General features: G+C 38.3%; 1 protein-coding gene across 16 annotated transcripts in view; it reads right to left on the bottom strand.

Moving 5' to 3' along the window:
- IL1R1 (interleukin 1 receptor type 1) overlaps positions 1–18,569 on the bottom strand; it is a 64,421-nt gene that overhangs the window by 7,735 nt on the left and 38,117 nt on the right. For 6 of the 16 annotated variants that reach the window (XM_037807775.1, XM_037807780.1, XM_037807776.1 and 3 more), the window contains 7 exons: positions 17,060–17,136; positions 13,505–13,571; positions 7,278–7,512; positions 6,974–7,163; positions 5,981–6,146; positions 3,828–3,893; positions 159–276 (listed from right to left, as the gene is read on the bottom strand). In XM_037807775.1, coding sequence (XP_037663703.1) covers positions 159–276; positions 3,828–3,893; positions 5,981–6,146; positions 6,974–7,163; positions 7,278–7,512; positions 13,505–13,565 — 836 coding nt within the window. In that variant the 5' untranslated portion in view covers positions 13,566–13,571; positions 17,060–17,136. The other 10 variants (XM_037807784.1, XM_037807782.1, XM_037807785.1 and 7 more) reach the window with 7 other exon arrangements.

Genomic DNA, 18,569 nt, shown 5'->3' with positions numbered 1-18,569 from the left:
AGCTGAGCAAGATTGGAAATGGCAGCAAAAAGTGAGGACCAATCAATGGCCAACTAACCCTTGCTCTTAGATTAAAACATAACAAGGTTATATAAAGCATGACATGGAATTCAATACCAAAATTTCTCTATAGTATAATTGGCTCTTGGCATACGTACGTTTTAAAGTCTTCCACCAGCAATGGATCATCTTCATCAATATCTGACCCATTCCACTTCCAGTAGACGGCGTCACTCACTAGGCCAGTGACATTGCATATCAATTGTGCCTGGGAACCTGTAAAACAATGTATTTTTAATACTAGCATTAACTGATTTTTATTCTGTTCTACCTATCTAGATTAATAAATGGCTATTGAATAAGAACTTTAAATTACAGTAAAGCACAAAGGAAAAAGGAAATCACTCTTAAATCCATCACCAAGAGATAACCATTACTAGTAACATTATGCATTTCATTCCACATCTCCATGTACATACGTAATCTTTTTTATTGGTGTCTGATTGTATCTACTATTTTGTCAATACTGTGCTTTGGGAATTTTGGCCCACATGACTAGACTTCCAAAATAGGTGGTTTAATGGATGCTTATTATTCAATAATACAGATTTACTACGATCAACTGTTTTCCTATTGCTAAACAAAATCTGCTTCTAACTTTTCATTATTATGATTAATATTCCAACAAACATCCCCATATTGTCTGTGCATATCCTTAAGTATTACTTTGAATAAAAATCTGGAAGTAGAATTGAATTGAACTGAGTAAATTTAGTTAAAGGACATATTTTAAAAGTCAGTCCTCCTCTTCTAAGCTGGGCAGTACCAGCCTACACTCTCACTAGTGGGGCATGCAAATGACATTTTCCCCAAACCAACCAGATAGCAAGTATTTGGAGATAATCATTGCCAACTGAGAGAGGAAAACAATCCCATTTAAATTTTCATCTGCATTCGCTGAATTTTGTGATAAACTGCCATGTTATTCATAAACTTAATATTCACTTGTCTTTCTTTTAAGAACTGCTGTCATGCCTACTGTCCATTGTTTAACTCATCCACATCTTAATCTCACCCATGTGAAGATCTTCCTTCATAGAGAATATTAACCCTTTATCATACATGACAAATATTTCAAAAAAAATCCTTAGAATGTGTTGCTTTCATTTTATTTTGGTTTATGGAGATTCTTTGGTATAGACCTCTTTATTTTCCATTTGATCAAATTTATAAATTTTTTCTTTTCACTATTTTTCTTTTAAAAGCCCTTTCTATCACCAAATCAGAAAAATATCCACCTACATTTTCTTTTAGAGGTACACTGTTTTATCATTTTATCTTTAGTTCTTTAATCTATCTAGACTTAATTGGGTATGTTACAAGGGGGGCTTTCACATCACGTTTTTTTTCCAGCCAGTTAATCATTCCAGAACCACTTATTGAATCGTACTTCTCTTCTTTCCTAAGAATTCTCTTCCTTACTAATTTGTAATGCCACATTTATCATTTTGGACTTTCTCAGTTGATCTGAATGTGTTTACTGATGCCAAGGAGACCACACTCTTGTAATTACTGCTGATTTAGAGTAGATATAAATATGGTTTACAGTTTTTCTTCTCAATATTATTTTAGAATATTTCATCTTTTTATTCTCCCAGGTGAATTTAAGAATCACTTGCCAATTTTTAAGTCCATTCAAAATCATATTGCAATTCCAATAAATCTATAAATTAATTTTGAGAGTCAATATCTCTGTGATTTCCAGTTTTTCAGACACTAAAAGAATGACAATTTTCCTTAAATTGGTGTTTCTCAAGCTTTCTTTCATTGTCACCCCTTCGGAACAATTTTGTTCCTAAGTCTCCCCCCCCATGAAATTTTAATACTACAGATGTACTTTATATCTGTTAACATAGATTTTTTTCCAGCCCCCAAGAACCAATTTTCTCCCCCTTGGAAACAGTATTGTTCATCACCCCACCCCTTCTGAGAATGCATGCTTTCAGTCTCTCAGAAACAAAAGTTTTCTACTTCAGGGTTGTTTTTTTTAAACTTCCTTATAAACTCATACTTTAAAAATGTTATATAATATTTTATAGACATTACTGAGACATTTACTGTTGCAGATGTGATCTATTTTTTCTCATTATGATTTCCAGCTGGTTATTGCCAAATAAGTCTAATATTTTAGAATGTTAACTTTATAGCCGGCCAATTAGTAAATTAAAATTTATTATAATTTAATAAAATTTATCCTAATTTTCTTCAGGAACACTCAAGATTTCTAGGTATATAATTATATGATCTACAAATAAGAAAGTTGTTTGCTCCCTTACAGTGAGTAGACCTAGGTTCTTTTTACTTTCATTACATTAGTGGGCACTTCTAGAGCATGTTCACAAATATGTGGGCATCTTTGTCTTGACCTTGACTTCAACGAGAAGATCTCTAGAGTTTCTTTCACCATTAAGAATGGTGGTGACTGTTTCAGACTGACATTATCTATTAAATTAAGGAAGTATCCCTCCATGCCTATTATTTTATTAGGAAATGGTAATGAATTTTATCAAATGCCTATCTGAAATCATTCAAGATAACCATATAATACAGCGGTGGGTGCTTCTGTGCTACTGTCTAATATTAAAATAATCATTTCCTAATATGGAGCTATTTTTAGACTTTGAAGATCAATGCATTTAGGGCTCAAATTGCATACCTCTAAGGCATGCATTCCCAGTGGGGACCATGGCCAAGGGCGCAAAAAGTGGTTTTTGGAAGAGGGAAAAATAAATCTGTATTTATTACAATGTTGCATCAACAGATATACAGTATATCTGTGCCATTAAAAATCTGTGGAGGAGTAGAGGATTAGGGGAAAAAAAATGTCTAAAAGGCTCCAAAGAGGAGAAGACATGAAAGGAAGAAAAAAAAATGTTAAGAAACTCTGTTCTGGACTCTATTTGCCTATATTTGATTCTGAGTTTTGGCATCTTTCTTTATATGTAAGAATGTCTATTACCCTCCACCATAAATAACACTTGGCCAAATGTAGAATTCTTAGGTCACAAACTTTTACCTCCAAATCTCTATACAACTGTTCACTGTCTTCACACAGTTACTGCTGGAAAAAAGAATTCCAAAGCAAGCCTGATTTTTGATCTTCAGATGCAAGAATTTGTTTTTACGGCTGGACCAGTGGTTTCCAATAGGTCTTTCTGCCATGATGGAAACGTACTGCATCTGTGCTGTCACTGGTCACAGGTGGATGTTAAGTCCTTGACATTTGGCTCGTGTGACTGAGGAAATCATTTTTTAAATTTAATTAAATTAAGCTTATAGGTACATAGCCACACGTGGTTTTTGGCTACTGTATTGGGACAGCACAGCTCTGGATTTTTTAAGATTTTTTTCTTTATTGTTGAACTAAAAATTTGGAAAAACTATTTTTCTAGAATGACTGTCATTTTTTTTGGCCTCTAGCCTTACTGATCTGCCTAAAAGCTCAGCTCTGGGCATAAAAAAATCCATTCTGTGCCTGCCAGATAAATTACATTTCTCATTCCTAGGCCTGCTGAACTTTGCCTTTTAGCTGGTGTTTTCCAGGGTAATAGCCAAGCATAGGTGAGCAGGCAAATCAGACATGGCTGGGTTTTTGCCATAAGAGGTTAAAAATCCCAAGAAACATTTTAAGAAGTAATTTGCACCAATTTACTTCTAACTACAGATCTATTCAGAAAAGAACTTGGTTATGCATATAAAGGTACATTTTATCTCAATCCTGAGTCCAAAATAACGATCCCAACATATCCTGTTGGGAGACCACTTACCCAACTCCACTTCCATTGTCTCATTAACTGGTCTCACAATCACAGGCCTAACGGACTTGTTTTCCTCTGAAAGAAAAAAAACCACAGGAATTTCTCAGCCTCTTACAAATAAACATCACAAATAATGACAACACTTAGCAAAATATACTAAATGGCATCTGGCCAGATATTCTCTCTAGTGCCCAAAGCAGAAATGACAGAAGACAGGAGGAAAGAGGTGAAGGAAAGAAGCCACTGCAGCAGCCACAGCAAACTATAAACACCTGCCACGAAGGTGAATCCATGACAGTTCGTGCTGCAGAAAAATACATTCATCAGGGTTTTGTCTCAACCACAGCCCAGGGCCCCAGATCTCCAGACAAGTGCCTCTTAGAGCAAATCAGGAAAAGCCAATGTCGTGGCTGAACACAGCATTCTTAACCAGAAGGGCCAGCCAGTGACAGGCCTGCTTGTATTTAACAGTTTTAGTGACCATCCAATAGCGAAAGCCACACGCTTCTTGAAAAATGATAAGCAATTTGGCATGGAGGAATTCCAATCTGCTAAAATAGGCAGAAAACTATTAAGAACCCCGGATATTAATCTGACTTTTATTTACAAGAAGACTGAGAGCTGATTTCTGGCCTGAGAAACTATGAAAGCGAATGCCCAGTATCCCACCATAGTTAAAACAAACAAACAAACAAAGCCAGCACTAAATGTAAGCTGCATCAGGGCAGGATTTTGTCTCTTTCGTTCCATAATATATGACTAGAACACTGCCTGGGAAACAGCAGGTGCTCAACAAGTATTTCTGAACCCAGGAATAAACCAAGCACTAGGCATCATTAGGGAGGAGCTTGGAAAGAAAACAAGATATTACCTCACCGCTGATTCAAGTATATTGTTTCTTCATATGGGATCAGAAAAAAAGACAGAAGTGTTTTAAAAACATACTTGGGCTATTTTAAAAGTTTCCCAGTGCTCTGTTCTCTCTGGTTGCTGTAGCTCAAGAAAGACAAACGAGAGCTATACATGACTAGAGAGGCTGCTAAAAACACAAAGACATGGTTATGATACAAAGATTGTTAAAAATGAAGATTTCCTTATGCTTCTGGAATGAAGTCTGGGGATTAAGTTTTATTTGATGAAATTAATCTTTGAAAAAAATTAATTAGTACAGCATTGGGGAAATGTAGCTCCATCTAGAGTAATCATATGTATGATTTTCCTGGGACAGTCCCAATTTATGCCTGTTGTCTAAGCATAATTATAAAGACCCCTTAAGGTTTATTGTAGCCAGGACTTTTTTTTTTAAGTTAAAGCTTACAATATCTAAAGGTTTTAAAGTCCTGACATTTAGAGAAAAGTTAAGCATCCTGCCCATTCCCGTGTAATTTGTAGCAGCCCATGTCTGTTTTATTTTGTCATTTTCCGTTTAGTTCAAAAGTCTTTAGCATGAAAATGGTAAATGGTTTCGGATAACTGAAAGCCTCAGGAAAATTAACAAGAACAACCACCGGACACTGTGTATCAAGCACCTGCTTTACACCCAGCATGCGATCACCAGCCTGAATGCCATCCTGCCTAAGAGCTGCAAGAGAGCCCAGCATCTGCTCACAGATGAGGAAAGGATCAGAGAGGTTATGTCACGTGCCCACGGTCACAGAGCTAACAGAGCCGAACAAAACATCAGCACCCACTCCGTCAGGCCAGTGACGCCTGTTGCTGAAGGCTCAGACTCCCCAAGCAAAGCTTCCAGAGCTGTTTCCATACAGCAGCCAGCAGGAGCCCCAGAGCTTGCCGGAAGAACCAGCCTCCTAGCTCAGGTGGAAAACACAGTTCAAGACGTCTCTGTTTAATAAGCAATGCATCTAAAGCAAGAATGAAGAATATTTACATAGCAACTAATAATATATTGTAATAAAATATGTAACACTACATATTTTATATAGAAGATAAGCAATATATTACATAAATATGTTTTTACAACATTTAATAAAATATAAATAATAAAATATTTACCTAGCAACCAAAGAAAAGCCACATAAGCTTCAGCAGGCTACTGAGCTGCTCTTAGGTTTAGTTCCTCCGCTGACAATAAAGGTACAATTAGAATCATGGTGTCTGGGCCTTCCCAGATCTAAACTCCTGGGGTCGGAGTGATGACTCACCCATGGTAGTAAGTTCTATCACCCGGGTGACGTGATATTGCTTTCCCAAGTGTGTGTAGGATGCATGACAAGTATAGTTCCCTTTAGACTCTTCGGTCACGTTCCTCACGATGAGTTTATTTTCTACTCCAATAAAGTTTATATTGCCAAGTAAAGGTTTGCAATCCTAGACAAAGGGAGCAGGAGGGATCACTGAAAAACAATTAATAACTTTCCCCAGATGACCAATAAAAGGAACTCCATTATTTCACATTAGTAAAATAAAGTGACTAGAAAGGATCCTGGAATGCAATACATGTTTAATAGTTGTATTTCTTTTCTCTTTTATTTTTTTTGATAAAAGTTGATTATATTCCCAGGATATTAAATTTTTATGCCTATGAAACTTGTGCTATGAAGGCAAGTGAATGCAAATTTATTTGGCATGAAAAACATATTTGAGGAAAGAATGTTAATACTATAGTTTCTTAGCAATACAGTACTTCTTTCTTTACCTTTGTTTATTTCTTATTTCTTAACTTCTACCAGATGATGCCCTGTCTAAACTCCAGCAGACCAGGCGGAGCAAAGAGACTAAAACATTACAGTGTGTTCCATGGAGTCCACCCACTATCGAGGTACTTACAGAAACCACTAGATTTTTGGAGAGCTACTCAATACAGTTAATTAGCCACAAAATAAATATTTATCTCCTAAATTTATTAGCCTTAATTTTATTGTCAGCCTTCTCTTTAAATGTCTTTTATTTCTAGTATTACTTTTCTCAATTGTATCTTATACTAAATTAAATTAAACCAAGATAAGATTTTAGTCAAACTTCAAATGAAATGTATGCAATCTTATAATTCTTTTTAAATTTCCTTATAAGTTCACCACTCAAAAGGAAAAAACATGCACAATGAAAAGACATTTTGCAGATTCATCCTATTGTAAATGAGGGAAAACAATTTTATTTGCTGGAAAAATAAAATACCATATTTAAATTAAAATTACCTTATACCAATGTATGTGGGGGAACTCATTATTTTCATCTTTAAAAAAATTCATAAAAGGGCACACAATTCTTCCATCTTCTGAAATAGGTAGCTTCTGTGGAAATGTAGCTTGTGCACTGTAACACAAGTTAGGCTCATTCTCCACAACTTTTGCAGTTATTTTAATTCTGAGGCAGTAAGTTGAATTTCTGAAATAAAACAAAATAGGTGAATTAAGCACTACTAAAAGATATTCATAGTTGTCCTTTACCACTGTGGGCCCCCAGAACGCACGTTTGTAACATGTTCATTCCCTTCCTTACCTTACCACACAATAGTAATGTCCTGAATCCTCCACCTTAGCAGGAACAAACCAAATTTTATCTTTGTGCTGATGAATCCTGCTGTCTTGTTTCATAGAAATAAGTGTCCTGCTGTCGTTTTTATACCAAATTATAGTGACTTTGTCGTTATCCACGTTAGGAAGACACGGACGAACATCAATTTTATTTGCAGAGAAAACTGAAATTACTTGTTCTTCATGTTCCTTGCATTCATCTTTAAAAGGGAGAAAGGGGAAGATATTTCCATAAGAATTTTGTCAATGTTTCTTAATCTAATATCATATATAAATACCTCAGTTATAAATACAACAATTAATATTATATATGAAGGCTTTAAAGCCTCACAATGAAGCACATTCTCTTTGGAGTCTGAAAAATTTATATTCAAGGCCAGTTGCCTCACCTATTACCTATGGGCCCTCAGGCAAGTAATTTAACCTTTCTCACTCTGTCCTTACTCATCTAAAAAATAGTGATAATGTAAGAGGAGAGATTTCCCTTTGGTACAAGTCAGTGTAACAGGGATTTACCCTGCCACCTGAAATAGAAAAAAAAAAAAAAAAAAAGGACAAAGCAGATGAAGCAAGGATGTTTAAGACATTGAACTTCAGGGAACAAAGGTTAGAAATCCTAGCAGGACAGGGAATAAAGGTGTAAGCCCTATAGCTGTCTCAATCTACTGCCCTCAAACTGATGCTAGGCTGTGACACGACAAAGAGGACTCACAGGCAAAGCCCAAGGTTCTCTCTGAGTTGGCAAGATAGAGATGGGAATCTGGGTAGAAAAAGAGCTTGCAGGGCAGACTACCAAATTGGTGAGAAACGCACAGAAGAGAACTCGGGAAATCTAAAGAGAGTCATCCTGGAGTCTTCAGCTGAGTACTGAGCAGTGTAAGCATGGAAGGAAACTTCCCAAGGGCGGGGTGATAACCACCTGACGGGATTAGAGGGAATAGTGCATGGAGCATGTGCAATGCTGCAAAGCTGGGATAGTGGCTGTTCCCAAGAGCCAGAAACAAAAACCTCATACATCACAGCATATCAAGTAGAGGACTCAGAAGGGTTTTGCCTCAGTTGTTGGAAAAATGAGGCCTAGACTAAACTTTGTTCTGATCCTGTTTAATAAAGCTTAAAAACAAAGCCCTGAAAGGATCAAACTCTTTCCAAAATAACAACCATGTGGCAGAACAAAGCTCAAGAACATTTTTAGAAATACAAAAATATCCAGCATACAACATAGTTAAAGCTATTATTTCTAGCATCCAATAAAAATTACCAGGCATACAAAGAAGCAGGAAAATACAAGCAATCAAGGAAAAAAAAAACAATCAATCAAAACTGGCCAGGAAATGGCAAACATTACAGAATTAATAGACAAGCAAACAAAAAGCTATTACTGCTGTGTTCCATTTATTCAAAATGGTAGAGGAAAGGTCAAACATGTTAAATAGAAACATGAAAGAGATTTTTATAAAGACCCAAACCAAACTTCTAGAGATAAAAACTAAAGTATCTGAGTTTAAAAATACATTTTATGGGATTTATGGTAAATTCAGCATTGCAGAAGAAAAGATTAGTGAACTTGAAGACAAGGTATTTGAAACTATCAAAAATTAAACCCAGAGAGAAAAATGGAACGAAATGAACGGGGCATGTTAGCTGTGGGACAACATTAATGCATACCCTATGAATCCCTGAAAAAGAGGATAGGTAGGGGGAAACAGGGAAAATAGTTCAAGAAATATTGACTGAAATTTTTCAAAATTTGGTGAAAATTATATACCCTTAGATCCCAAAATCACAATGAACACCAACCAAAGGAAACATGAAGAAGATTACACCAAACATATTATCAACATACACACACAAAAGGACAAAGTACATGAAGCAAGGATGTTTAAGACATTGAGCATCAGGGAACAAAGGTTAAAGATCCTAGCTGGACAGGAAATATGTAAGCCTTATAGCTGTCTCAACCTACCACTTGGAAAGAGATTCTAAGCCATGACATGACAAAGAGGAAATACAGGCAAAGCCCAAGGTCTTTCTGAATTGGCAAGATATACCACCCTATTATTACCACCTTATAATGGTGTCATACATTTGTTATAATTCATGAAAGAACATTCTTATATTTATACTATTAACCACAGTCCATTGTTCACAATAGGTTTCACTGTGTTACATAAAGTTCCATGTTTTGCCTTCTAACTTTCCTTTTAGTAACATACACAACCCAAAACCTCCCCTTTCATCCACATTCACAACCATACTGCACCGTTGTAATTACCTTCACAATAATGTGCTACCATCACCACTATTCATTTCCAAAACATTTACAATCAACCTAAATCAAAATTCTGGACACAATTGATATTTATAAAACATTTTTCCCAATGATGACAGAAAACACATTCACTTTAAATGCATATAAAATGCTTACTAAAATATACCGTACTCTTGCCCATAACCCAGGATGCAAAAGGACTCAGACAAAGTACGTCCTCTGATGATAATGTAATGAAATTAAAAATCAATAACAGAAAGGTATCTAGGAAATCCCCATATATTTGAAACTAAACAGCACTTTTAAATAACCTATATAGCAAGGAAAATATCAAAAATGAGGGTTTAGAAAGTATCTGACCTGAATGATGAAGAAAACAGAGTATATAAAAACTTGTGGAATGCAACTAAAGAACTATATAAAAAGAAATACAAAATGTCTATATAAGAAAAGGAGATCTCAAATCAATAACTTTAGCTTCCACCTAAAGAAACTAGAAAGAGAAGAATAAATTACATGCAAAGAAGATAGGAAATAATATAAATCAGAGCAGAAATGAATGAAATAGAAAACAGAAAACAATAGATAAGAGCAATAAAATTGACAAATCTCTAGTCAGACTGGTCAGGCAAAAATAAAGGTAGTATCTCTTATTAAAAAGATATTTAAAAGATAGTAATGGAATATTATCAACAATTTTTGCAAATAAACTCAACAACTTAGATGAAATGGGCAAATTTCTTGAAAGACACAAACTATTAAAACTGTCTCAAGAAGAAACAGATAACCTGAATAGCCCTATACCTATTAAAGAAACTGAATTTGCAGTTAAAAACCTTCCCACAAAGAAAATTTCAGGCTAGATTGCTTCACTGGTATATTCCATCAAACAGTCATGGAAGAAACAATGCCAGTTCTACATCTGTGGAAAACAAGAGCCTAGCCAAAAATGTGAGAGGAAGATCTGAGAAGCTAAATGGCCACAAGAGGCTTTGTAAAGCTCTTACATATTCCTGGGGTATCTTGAAGGCTACACATGTGTGCATGACCATGCATGTGCCTAGGAAAGACCTGAGAAGGCACCAGGCTCTCACACCTGGGTGATCTTAAAGCCATTCACATGCAGAAAGTGAAGGCCACGGCAGAGCCGTACACAGCATAGGGCCTAAAGACTTCTTGGTTCAGGTATTTGAGGAAATCTCTAGCCCATCATTAGCTGATCACTATGTTAACTGAGCAGAGACTTTAGTGGCTGCAAACCACAGAAAATACAGATGTTACAGAATTAGCCCAGGTCAGTCATTAAACAAACTAACAACAGCAGCAACAATACAACAACAACAACAACAACCTTGGGGGTGGATATCTGATTTCCAGAGTTGCCGCATTATACTATCTAAAATGGCCCAGTTTTCAACAACAAAAAGTTACTTAACTTACAAAGAAACAGGAAAATATGGCCTATAGACAGGGAACAAAGCAATGGAAACTGTCCCAGAAGAGCCCCTGATCTTAGTCTCATTAGAAAAAGACTTTAAATCAACTATATTAAAAATATGTTCAAAGAGCTAAAGAAAGCTATGTCTGAAGAATTAAAGAAAATATGACACCAGTGTCTCACCAAATAGAGAATATAATACAGAAATAGAAATTAGCAAACACAACCTGATAGAATTTCTGGAAACTACAATTACTGAAATGAAAAATTCACCAGAGGGGTTCAAAAGCAGATTTGAACCAGCAGAAAAAGAGTCCACAGAACTTCAAAATAGTTCAACTGAGATTATTCAGTCTGAGGAACAGAAAGGAAAAAGAATCAAGAAAATTAACACAGCCTCAGAGACCTGTGGGACATCATTAAGATGACCAAAATACACATATAATGGGAGTGCCAAAAGGAGAGGAGGGGGAAATTATCAGAAAAAAATATTTGAAGAAATAATAGCCATAATTTCCCAGGTTTGATGAAAAACATTAATCTACCCATCTAAGAACTCCAAGTAGGATGAGATCCACACCCACACAACACAGAGTATTTAGCTACTAGGTGTAGCAGGAGCAATAACAACAGTAGTGATAAAAATAGTAAACCTTAAGCATGTCCTCTGCTAGACATACTCTCCTATTTATCAGAGTTTTGCCCCACCACTCAACCAACATTGTTCTGGTAAAGGTCACCCATGATTTTTAAATTACTAAATCAAATAGGCAACTCTCAGACATCATCTTCCTTGATTTGCTTTGACACGCGGTATCACTCGCTCATCCTTAACACTTTCTTCACTCGGCTTTCAGGACACTTGTCTGGTTCTCCTCCTACATTTCAGGCCAGTCTTTCACTGCTTCTCTGATCAGTGATGCCTGATCACCAATCCTTGCAGGGTGGCAGAGCTCAGTCCTTGAAGTTCTTTCCTTTTCCAACCATGCTTGCTCCCCTGGAGACCCTGGTCTCATGGCTCTAATACCAGCTACTTGCTGATGGCTTCAATTTTATACCTCCAGATGAGACCTCCCCTTGGGCTCCAGACTGCCTCGTCAATATCACCACCTAAGACATCTAACGGACAACTAAACTTAACATATTCAATCTGAACTCCTGATCTTCCCCCATCCTATCAGGCAAAAACCCTTCAAATCATCCACGAGTATTATCTTTCCCTCACTCCAACATCCAATCCATCTGTAAATACTGTTGCCTCTATCCCCAAAATATATCCAAAATTTGGCTGCTTTTCACTTCTCCCTGCCACCCTCATATAAGCCACTATGATTTCCTGCCTGCAACAAGCCACCATCCTGGTTTGCTTGGGTTATTGCAACAGCCTCTTAACTGGCCTGTTTCTGCCTTTATCTTCCCGTAATCTATTCTCAACAGGAATTTGAATGAGCCTGCTAAAATGTAAGCCAGATAATCATTAGTTTTGAACAAAGAACCCTGCAGTTGTCCCATTTCACACAGCGTAAGCAAGTCAAGAACCTTACAAAGACATATGGGGCTCTACCCAATCAATCCTCCACCACCCTCTACTACCCAAATGACCTCATCTCTCAACACTTGCCCCCTCTTTCACTCTGATCTGAACATGCCTTGTAGTCTCTGGCCCCAGGGACTTTGCATGTGCTGCATGGACTGTTACCCACCCTCAAATGGTACTTGTATAGCTCCCTCCTTCCCCTTTCAGGTTTAACTCAAATGTCAACTAGTGAAGACTTTTCTGGCCACACCATCAAAAATTTAACCTTTGGCCTAACTCAATCCCAAAATGTTATGCCCCCCTTTCCTTTTATTTCTCCCTACTCTTATCACTATATTACATAATCATTTATATTTATTTATCTAATGAATTGTCTCTCTCTCCTACAAGAATATAAACTCCATGCAGGCAGGCAGGTATTTTTGTCTGTATTATACACTGCTGTATCCCCAGCACCTAGTGCCCGGCACATGGTAAAGGCTCAGTAAATTTGTAGGAAGGTAGGGGAAGGGGGAAGCAAGAAAGAAGAAACCAAAAAAGAAAACAAAGAACTGTCTCTCCATGGTTTCTAGCTGTAGGTTCGTAAAGAATACGTTTAACACCTTTTCCAAATAAAAGCCAGAATTTCCCATATCACACTCTTCATTTGGCAAAAGAGCAGAAAGACACTTGGAGAACGAGATTTTAGCTCTTGATCTGTAACTAGCCATTAAAGCTTGAGCTCTTAACCTTACTAAGCCTCAGTTTCCTAATATGTAAAATGAGAGAATGAGAGCTGAAGATGCTGAAAGGAACTTCCCGCAGGGCAGCTCTGACTATGAGACTCTGTGTCCTGGAATTCAATAGCAGCAGGTAATAAAAATGACTGTGTTAGATATGTTACTTCATATCTTCTAAATAATAGATTATTTAGCAGACAAGAATACAAGGAAATGCTTAACTTACCAGCCTTGTGATAAGAAATGAGTAGAGCTATGAAACAAACAATTCTGAGTAGCACTGTCATATTCTCCTGGGGAAATGAATAAATGGAAGAAAGACAAAAGTAAAAAATGTTACTATTCCAGAAAATTTCTAGAACTATAAACACAGACAATCACCTGTCCCCACCCTCACCCCCAATCACACAGATGGCTTCATCCTCCCACATCAGTAATGTCATCATGTACAGCTATGGGTAGAAAATTAGCAGAGGGTTGGGGGGCAGGGTGGGATGATGATTTTTAACAGAAGTGGGAACAAATATTACAACCTAGGGTTTTAAAAATCTCCATAATCTGTCTCAATACATTTCTAGTTTAAATCCCTCTTAAATTTCTCCTAAAATCCATGTGACATTCAAAGTAGCCTATTCATTAGCTCCTAAGCCAGCTTGCCTCTGCTTCCATGAATTTGTTCCCCATATGAAATGTACCCTGCCACCAGGGTCTACTCAAAAAAGTCTACACACTTCTAGGTCTAACTCAGAGGCCACCTGTTCCCTGTATAATGCAAGACACTAAAGTGTTTGTACAATATGATATAGCTCCACAGAAATGTACAGGAAAAAGCTAAAAGAAATTATAACAATATATAAAATTGGGTTTTAATATAATGCAAAGCATGGACTACAGTTAACAGTACAATTACAAAAGGGTTCTTTCATCAATTGTAACAAATGTACCATATCAATGCAACATTTCATAATAGGGAGGTATACAGGAACTCTGTATTTTATGAATAATTTTTCTTGTGGTTGGGTGGTTTCTCTCCCTTCTCTGGAACTTTCTGTACTTTCTAAAATTTCTACAGTGGCATGTATTAATTTTATCACAAAGAAAAAAAACCTCAAACTCCACAGCTACTCCAACACAGCATTACCTACAACAGGTATTGGTCAGCTATAGGGCTACATATTAAAGTGGAGTCTAATAACTTATTCCTCTAATTACATAAAGCTCTGTCCACATATACTTGGGAGGGGGGATCAGATTAGGCACTTGCTCAGTACTGCAAGGAGAACCTATTCATCACCTTATCTACAAAACAAAGTCACCAAAATAATATGAAATTTCAGTGAATGTGAAAAAAAAACTCAATTTTTCCCTACCTTTCTAAACATCCAAAGCCCAAATGAAGTTCATGTTCCATAGAACCTCTTCCCTTTCTAAATGTACCTGTCATCATCTGACCCTGAATGGGGAGCTGTGCAGCTATGTTCAATAAGTCCCAGACTCATACACACAGCCAGCTTTTGTACCAATCCAGTCACTGGCTCACAAGCACCTCAAACTCAACAGGGCCAAGACCAAACTCATTTTCTCTGCCAGCAGACTTGCATCACTCCCTGTTCCCTGCCACAGTGACAGGCACGGCACTGCCATGCATCTACCATGCACTCGCCCAGCAAGAGACCTGGTATCAACTATCCTGTCACCACCACCCCCCAGAGCTACCTCTCACCATCACCTTGAGAGCATCCAGCCAACCCATTTCACTCAAGCCCCACTGGTGGTGTGCCTTTAGCTCAAGCCGTCCCCATATCTTTCCTGGATTAATTATGGCAGCAGGCTCCTTGTGGGTCTCCCTGCCTATAGACTTCTTCCAATCCATGCAACATGAACCTCCAAATTATGAGTCCGTCAAATGATCTGTCAAAACACCTTCCCTGGCTCCCCAGCGCACCCAAATCCTCAGGAAAGCCTACAGGCTCTCTGAGCTTAGTCTCTGGCTTAGCTCTCTAGACTCATCCTCCCCAGCCCACCTCTCCGCACACTCCACATGTCGGCCAGGGCCTGGCCAGTTCTCTGGCCTCTGAGCCTTTGCCTCTGCTATTCCCTCTGCTTTCCCCCAGCCAGCTCCCACATTCATCAAGTCTCAGCCCCAGGTCACCAAACCGCACAAACCCCTGCCCAGGAAGCTCCCTCTCTGGGTCTCCAAGGCAACCCGTGCTGCGCCCCATCCGAGCATTTAGCACACTCTCCTGCAGTCATCCAAAGGCAGGGAGCCTAGAGAGGGCAGGAACAGCATCCGGCACTGTGCCTGGGATTTGTGCAATAAATGATGGAAAATGGACAAAAGAAGAAGCTAGCCCCTCCATCCAGCTTCAGAGCCACGCCCACAGTAGACCACATGACTTCACGGTTTGGGAAAAACGCACATTTTAATTTTTCACAGGTCATTAAATTTGCCTCAGTTCTTATCTATAAAGACAAAATATTTTAATGAAGACATCCCTAATTCAGACTCTACTAGTGACATGCAATCATTTGGATATTAGCTGGGAAATGTTCTGTTTAAGAAGTTGTATTAAAAGGTATAAAATATGTTACAATATGCTTTTTAAATAAATGCCCCAAAAAATGACTTTTTAAGCATGCCAGACACAGCCATTTTTATGCACTTATTCATTTATTCACCTCTGTGCACTCACTGCCAGCATCAGGATGATGATTCTGAAGCCTGGTTCTAGCCTTAAAGCCTGAGAGTAGTAAAATTGCTTTCCTTAAATATCCTGTAATACTGACATTTTATTAATGTAAACTGGCCTTCTCCCAAATTAGGCTAGTTTAATGGAATTAGCATATTTACCTTTCAATGATATTCAGATTATAAAATAAGATAGAAGGTTTTAAGCACTGAACTCTCTCTGTAAATATGTGGGAATGTATTGTGAGTCTTTATAACAAAGAGAAAGGAAAGAAATGTTTCCCAATTACCAGTTCCAGGCCAACTGATTGCTCACATCAGTGTACCAAAAACAAAACAGAGGCAATTATGAAATCAACTGAAAGTCTGCCAGTTGTTATTTCATTCAGCTACGAGACGTGGCTTGTTCGAGTATTAGGTAGGGGAGGAAAAATGGAAAGGAGCCAGACTTAATCAAATGGAAAGTTTGAGATATTAATCCAAGTTAACTGTGGACAAAGCTCAACTCCTTTTTTGCCCAAGGCTGGTGTGGCCTGATACTGCAGGGTAGTGTGATCTTGAACATGACACTTCCTGGGCCTCAGTTTCCTCACCTGTCCAAGGTGAATGATGAACCCAGTCATGTCAGATCCCTTCCCACTCCAACCTCCCATAAAATAGAGATGGCCAAACCCCATGGACCCAGACTTCACCTGCCTCAGAACTGCTCCGAGAAAAAGGAGGGTGGTGGGAGCAACCACTTTCCCTCAGCAGCAGCCTTCGAAGCCTGAACTTGGGGTTAACGGTGACATGATCTATGGGAGCCAGGACACCTGACGAAAAGGAGACAAAACACGTATCCCAGGCTGACCCAAACACACTCCCAGTGAAAATCAACACAAACCCTAGAACAATGCAGAATTCCAAGGTGGCAGGCAAACCTGACCAGCTTTAGGGTGCCAAAGGTGGAATGGCTGATCCACTACGTAGCCCCTCAACACACATCCATGTCGGCACTACTGGATGCCATGCAGTGTGAGTGTGCCGGGGCCACAGACAAAAAAGATGGCCACAGTTCAGGCATTTAGCCTCAGGTGGTCACATATCTGTTACCTCAGAGAACTCCTTTCCTTGCACTAAGTGGCCTCGTTTCTCAGGAGCAAGTCGCCATCTTTAAGGGGCACATCCACCTGGAGAAGGAAGAACACACACGAGCGTAAACCTGAATGAAGAAGCTGACGAGGTACAAACAGGTTGCAATGATCAAGAGTTGATACCCCCCAAAAAAGTTTCAAATGCTTACAAAATTTAGCTAAATGTTTAAAAAGCATATTTTCCACAGTTCTTTGAGGCAGAACACTTTCAGAAAATCAAACCACGGAGTTCAGACATATAAAGAGGTTGATAACCACAAGATATTTTTGGTTAAACAAATGCATCTGGCCCTTGGCTAGACATGTGGATACAGAAACAAATAAAACAACCCGTAAGGATCTCGTGGCTTAATGAACTTAGAAAACAAAAGGATTGCTGAAGAGAAATGTACAAGATGCCAGAAAAAATTAACAGGACCTTTTTAAGAACAGGCATGCTCATTTTCTGAACTCTCACTTTGTATTATATCAATTTTATTAATATACATGCATCCCAAATTGCATAATTTTAAATGACTTCCTAAAAGCTGAGCTGTGATTGCCATGCTATTACATTCTGTAGAAGTTTCACCATTTCACCATTCCTTCACCTGACTTCACAGTTTCCTTTTAGTATTTTGGATTCTAATTTTTGTTCTCAGAATACAAACATTTTCTTAAGTTTTTAGAAAGACCTTTTAATGCCCAATGGAAAAAACAGCCTGATGAATTCAATGCTAAACATTTTTCATAGATTAGACTTACTAACAAATCACTGTTCACTTTAAACTAAGGAGAAAGCACACAACATAACTATGAAAATATCAAAGGCACGGGGCTTCACAATCCGAAAAGCAGCAGAGCACAGAGTCAAAGACTCCCAGATCTTCCTGTTCCCAGTCCTGGGGCAGTGCCCTCCCAGCCCCCATCGGTGCGCAGCTGGTGGGAATTATGGTGACAGTGTCACAGAGAAATTAATAGAAGCGGGGAGGTGGGGAAGGAAGGGCGAGAGAGATGAATTTATTTGGAAGGTCCAGGAAACCTTCTGCAAAGCAATAAACTCCCTGCAACTCTCCTAAACACTTCACTCTCCCTCTTCCTCTTTTCCCAGAAACTTTTTACAAGAATCTTTCTATTCACTGTCTCCACTTCTGAATCCCTCTGCAGTGTGGCTTCTACGCTCACTATTCCTCTGAAATTCAACTGCCCAAGCCACCCCCTACCTCCTGGTTTCTCAAATTATGGACACTTTTCAGTTTGTCTGACTTGCCATCTCCACAGCTCCTGACGCTACCAACACCCCTCCTTCTTGACACCCTTGGATGGGAGGAGCGTCACCCCCCTCACTCACCCTCCTGCTTTTACCTTCCAAGTCGCTGCCTGATTCTTTCACAAGCTCTTCTCCTTACACCATCTGTAAACAATGTGCAATTCTGCCTCTGCGGTGGCTACGGTGATTTCCGGATCTGTAAAGCAACTATATTGGTCTT

This window comes from Choloepus didactylus, chromosome 17, assembly GCF_015220235.1.
Source record: "Choloepus didactylus isolate mChoDid1 chromosome 17, mChoDid1.pri, whole genome shotgun sequence".
NCBI classification, from domain to species: domain Eukaryota; kingdom Metazoa; phylum Chordata; class Mammalia; order Pilosa; family Megalonychidae; genus Choloepus; species Choloepus didactylus.
This window is presented reverse-complemented; position numbering and strand designations above follow the sequence as displayed.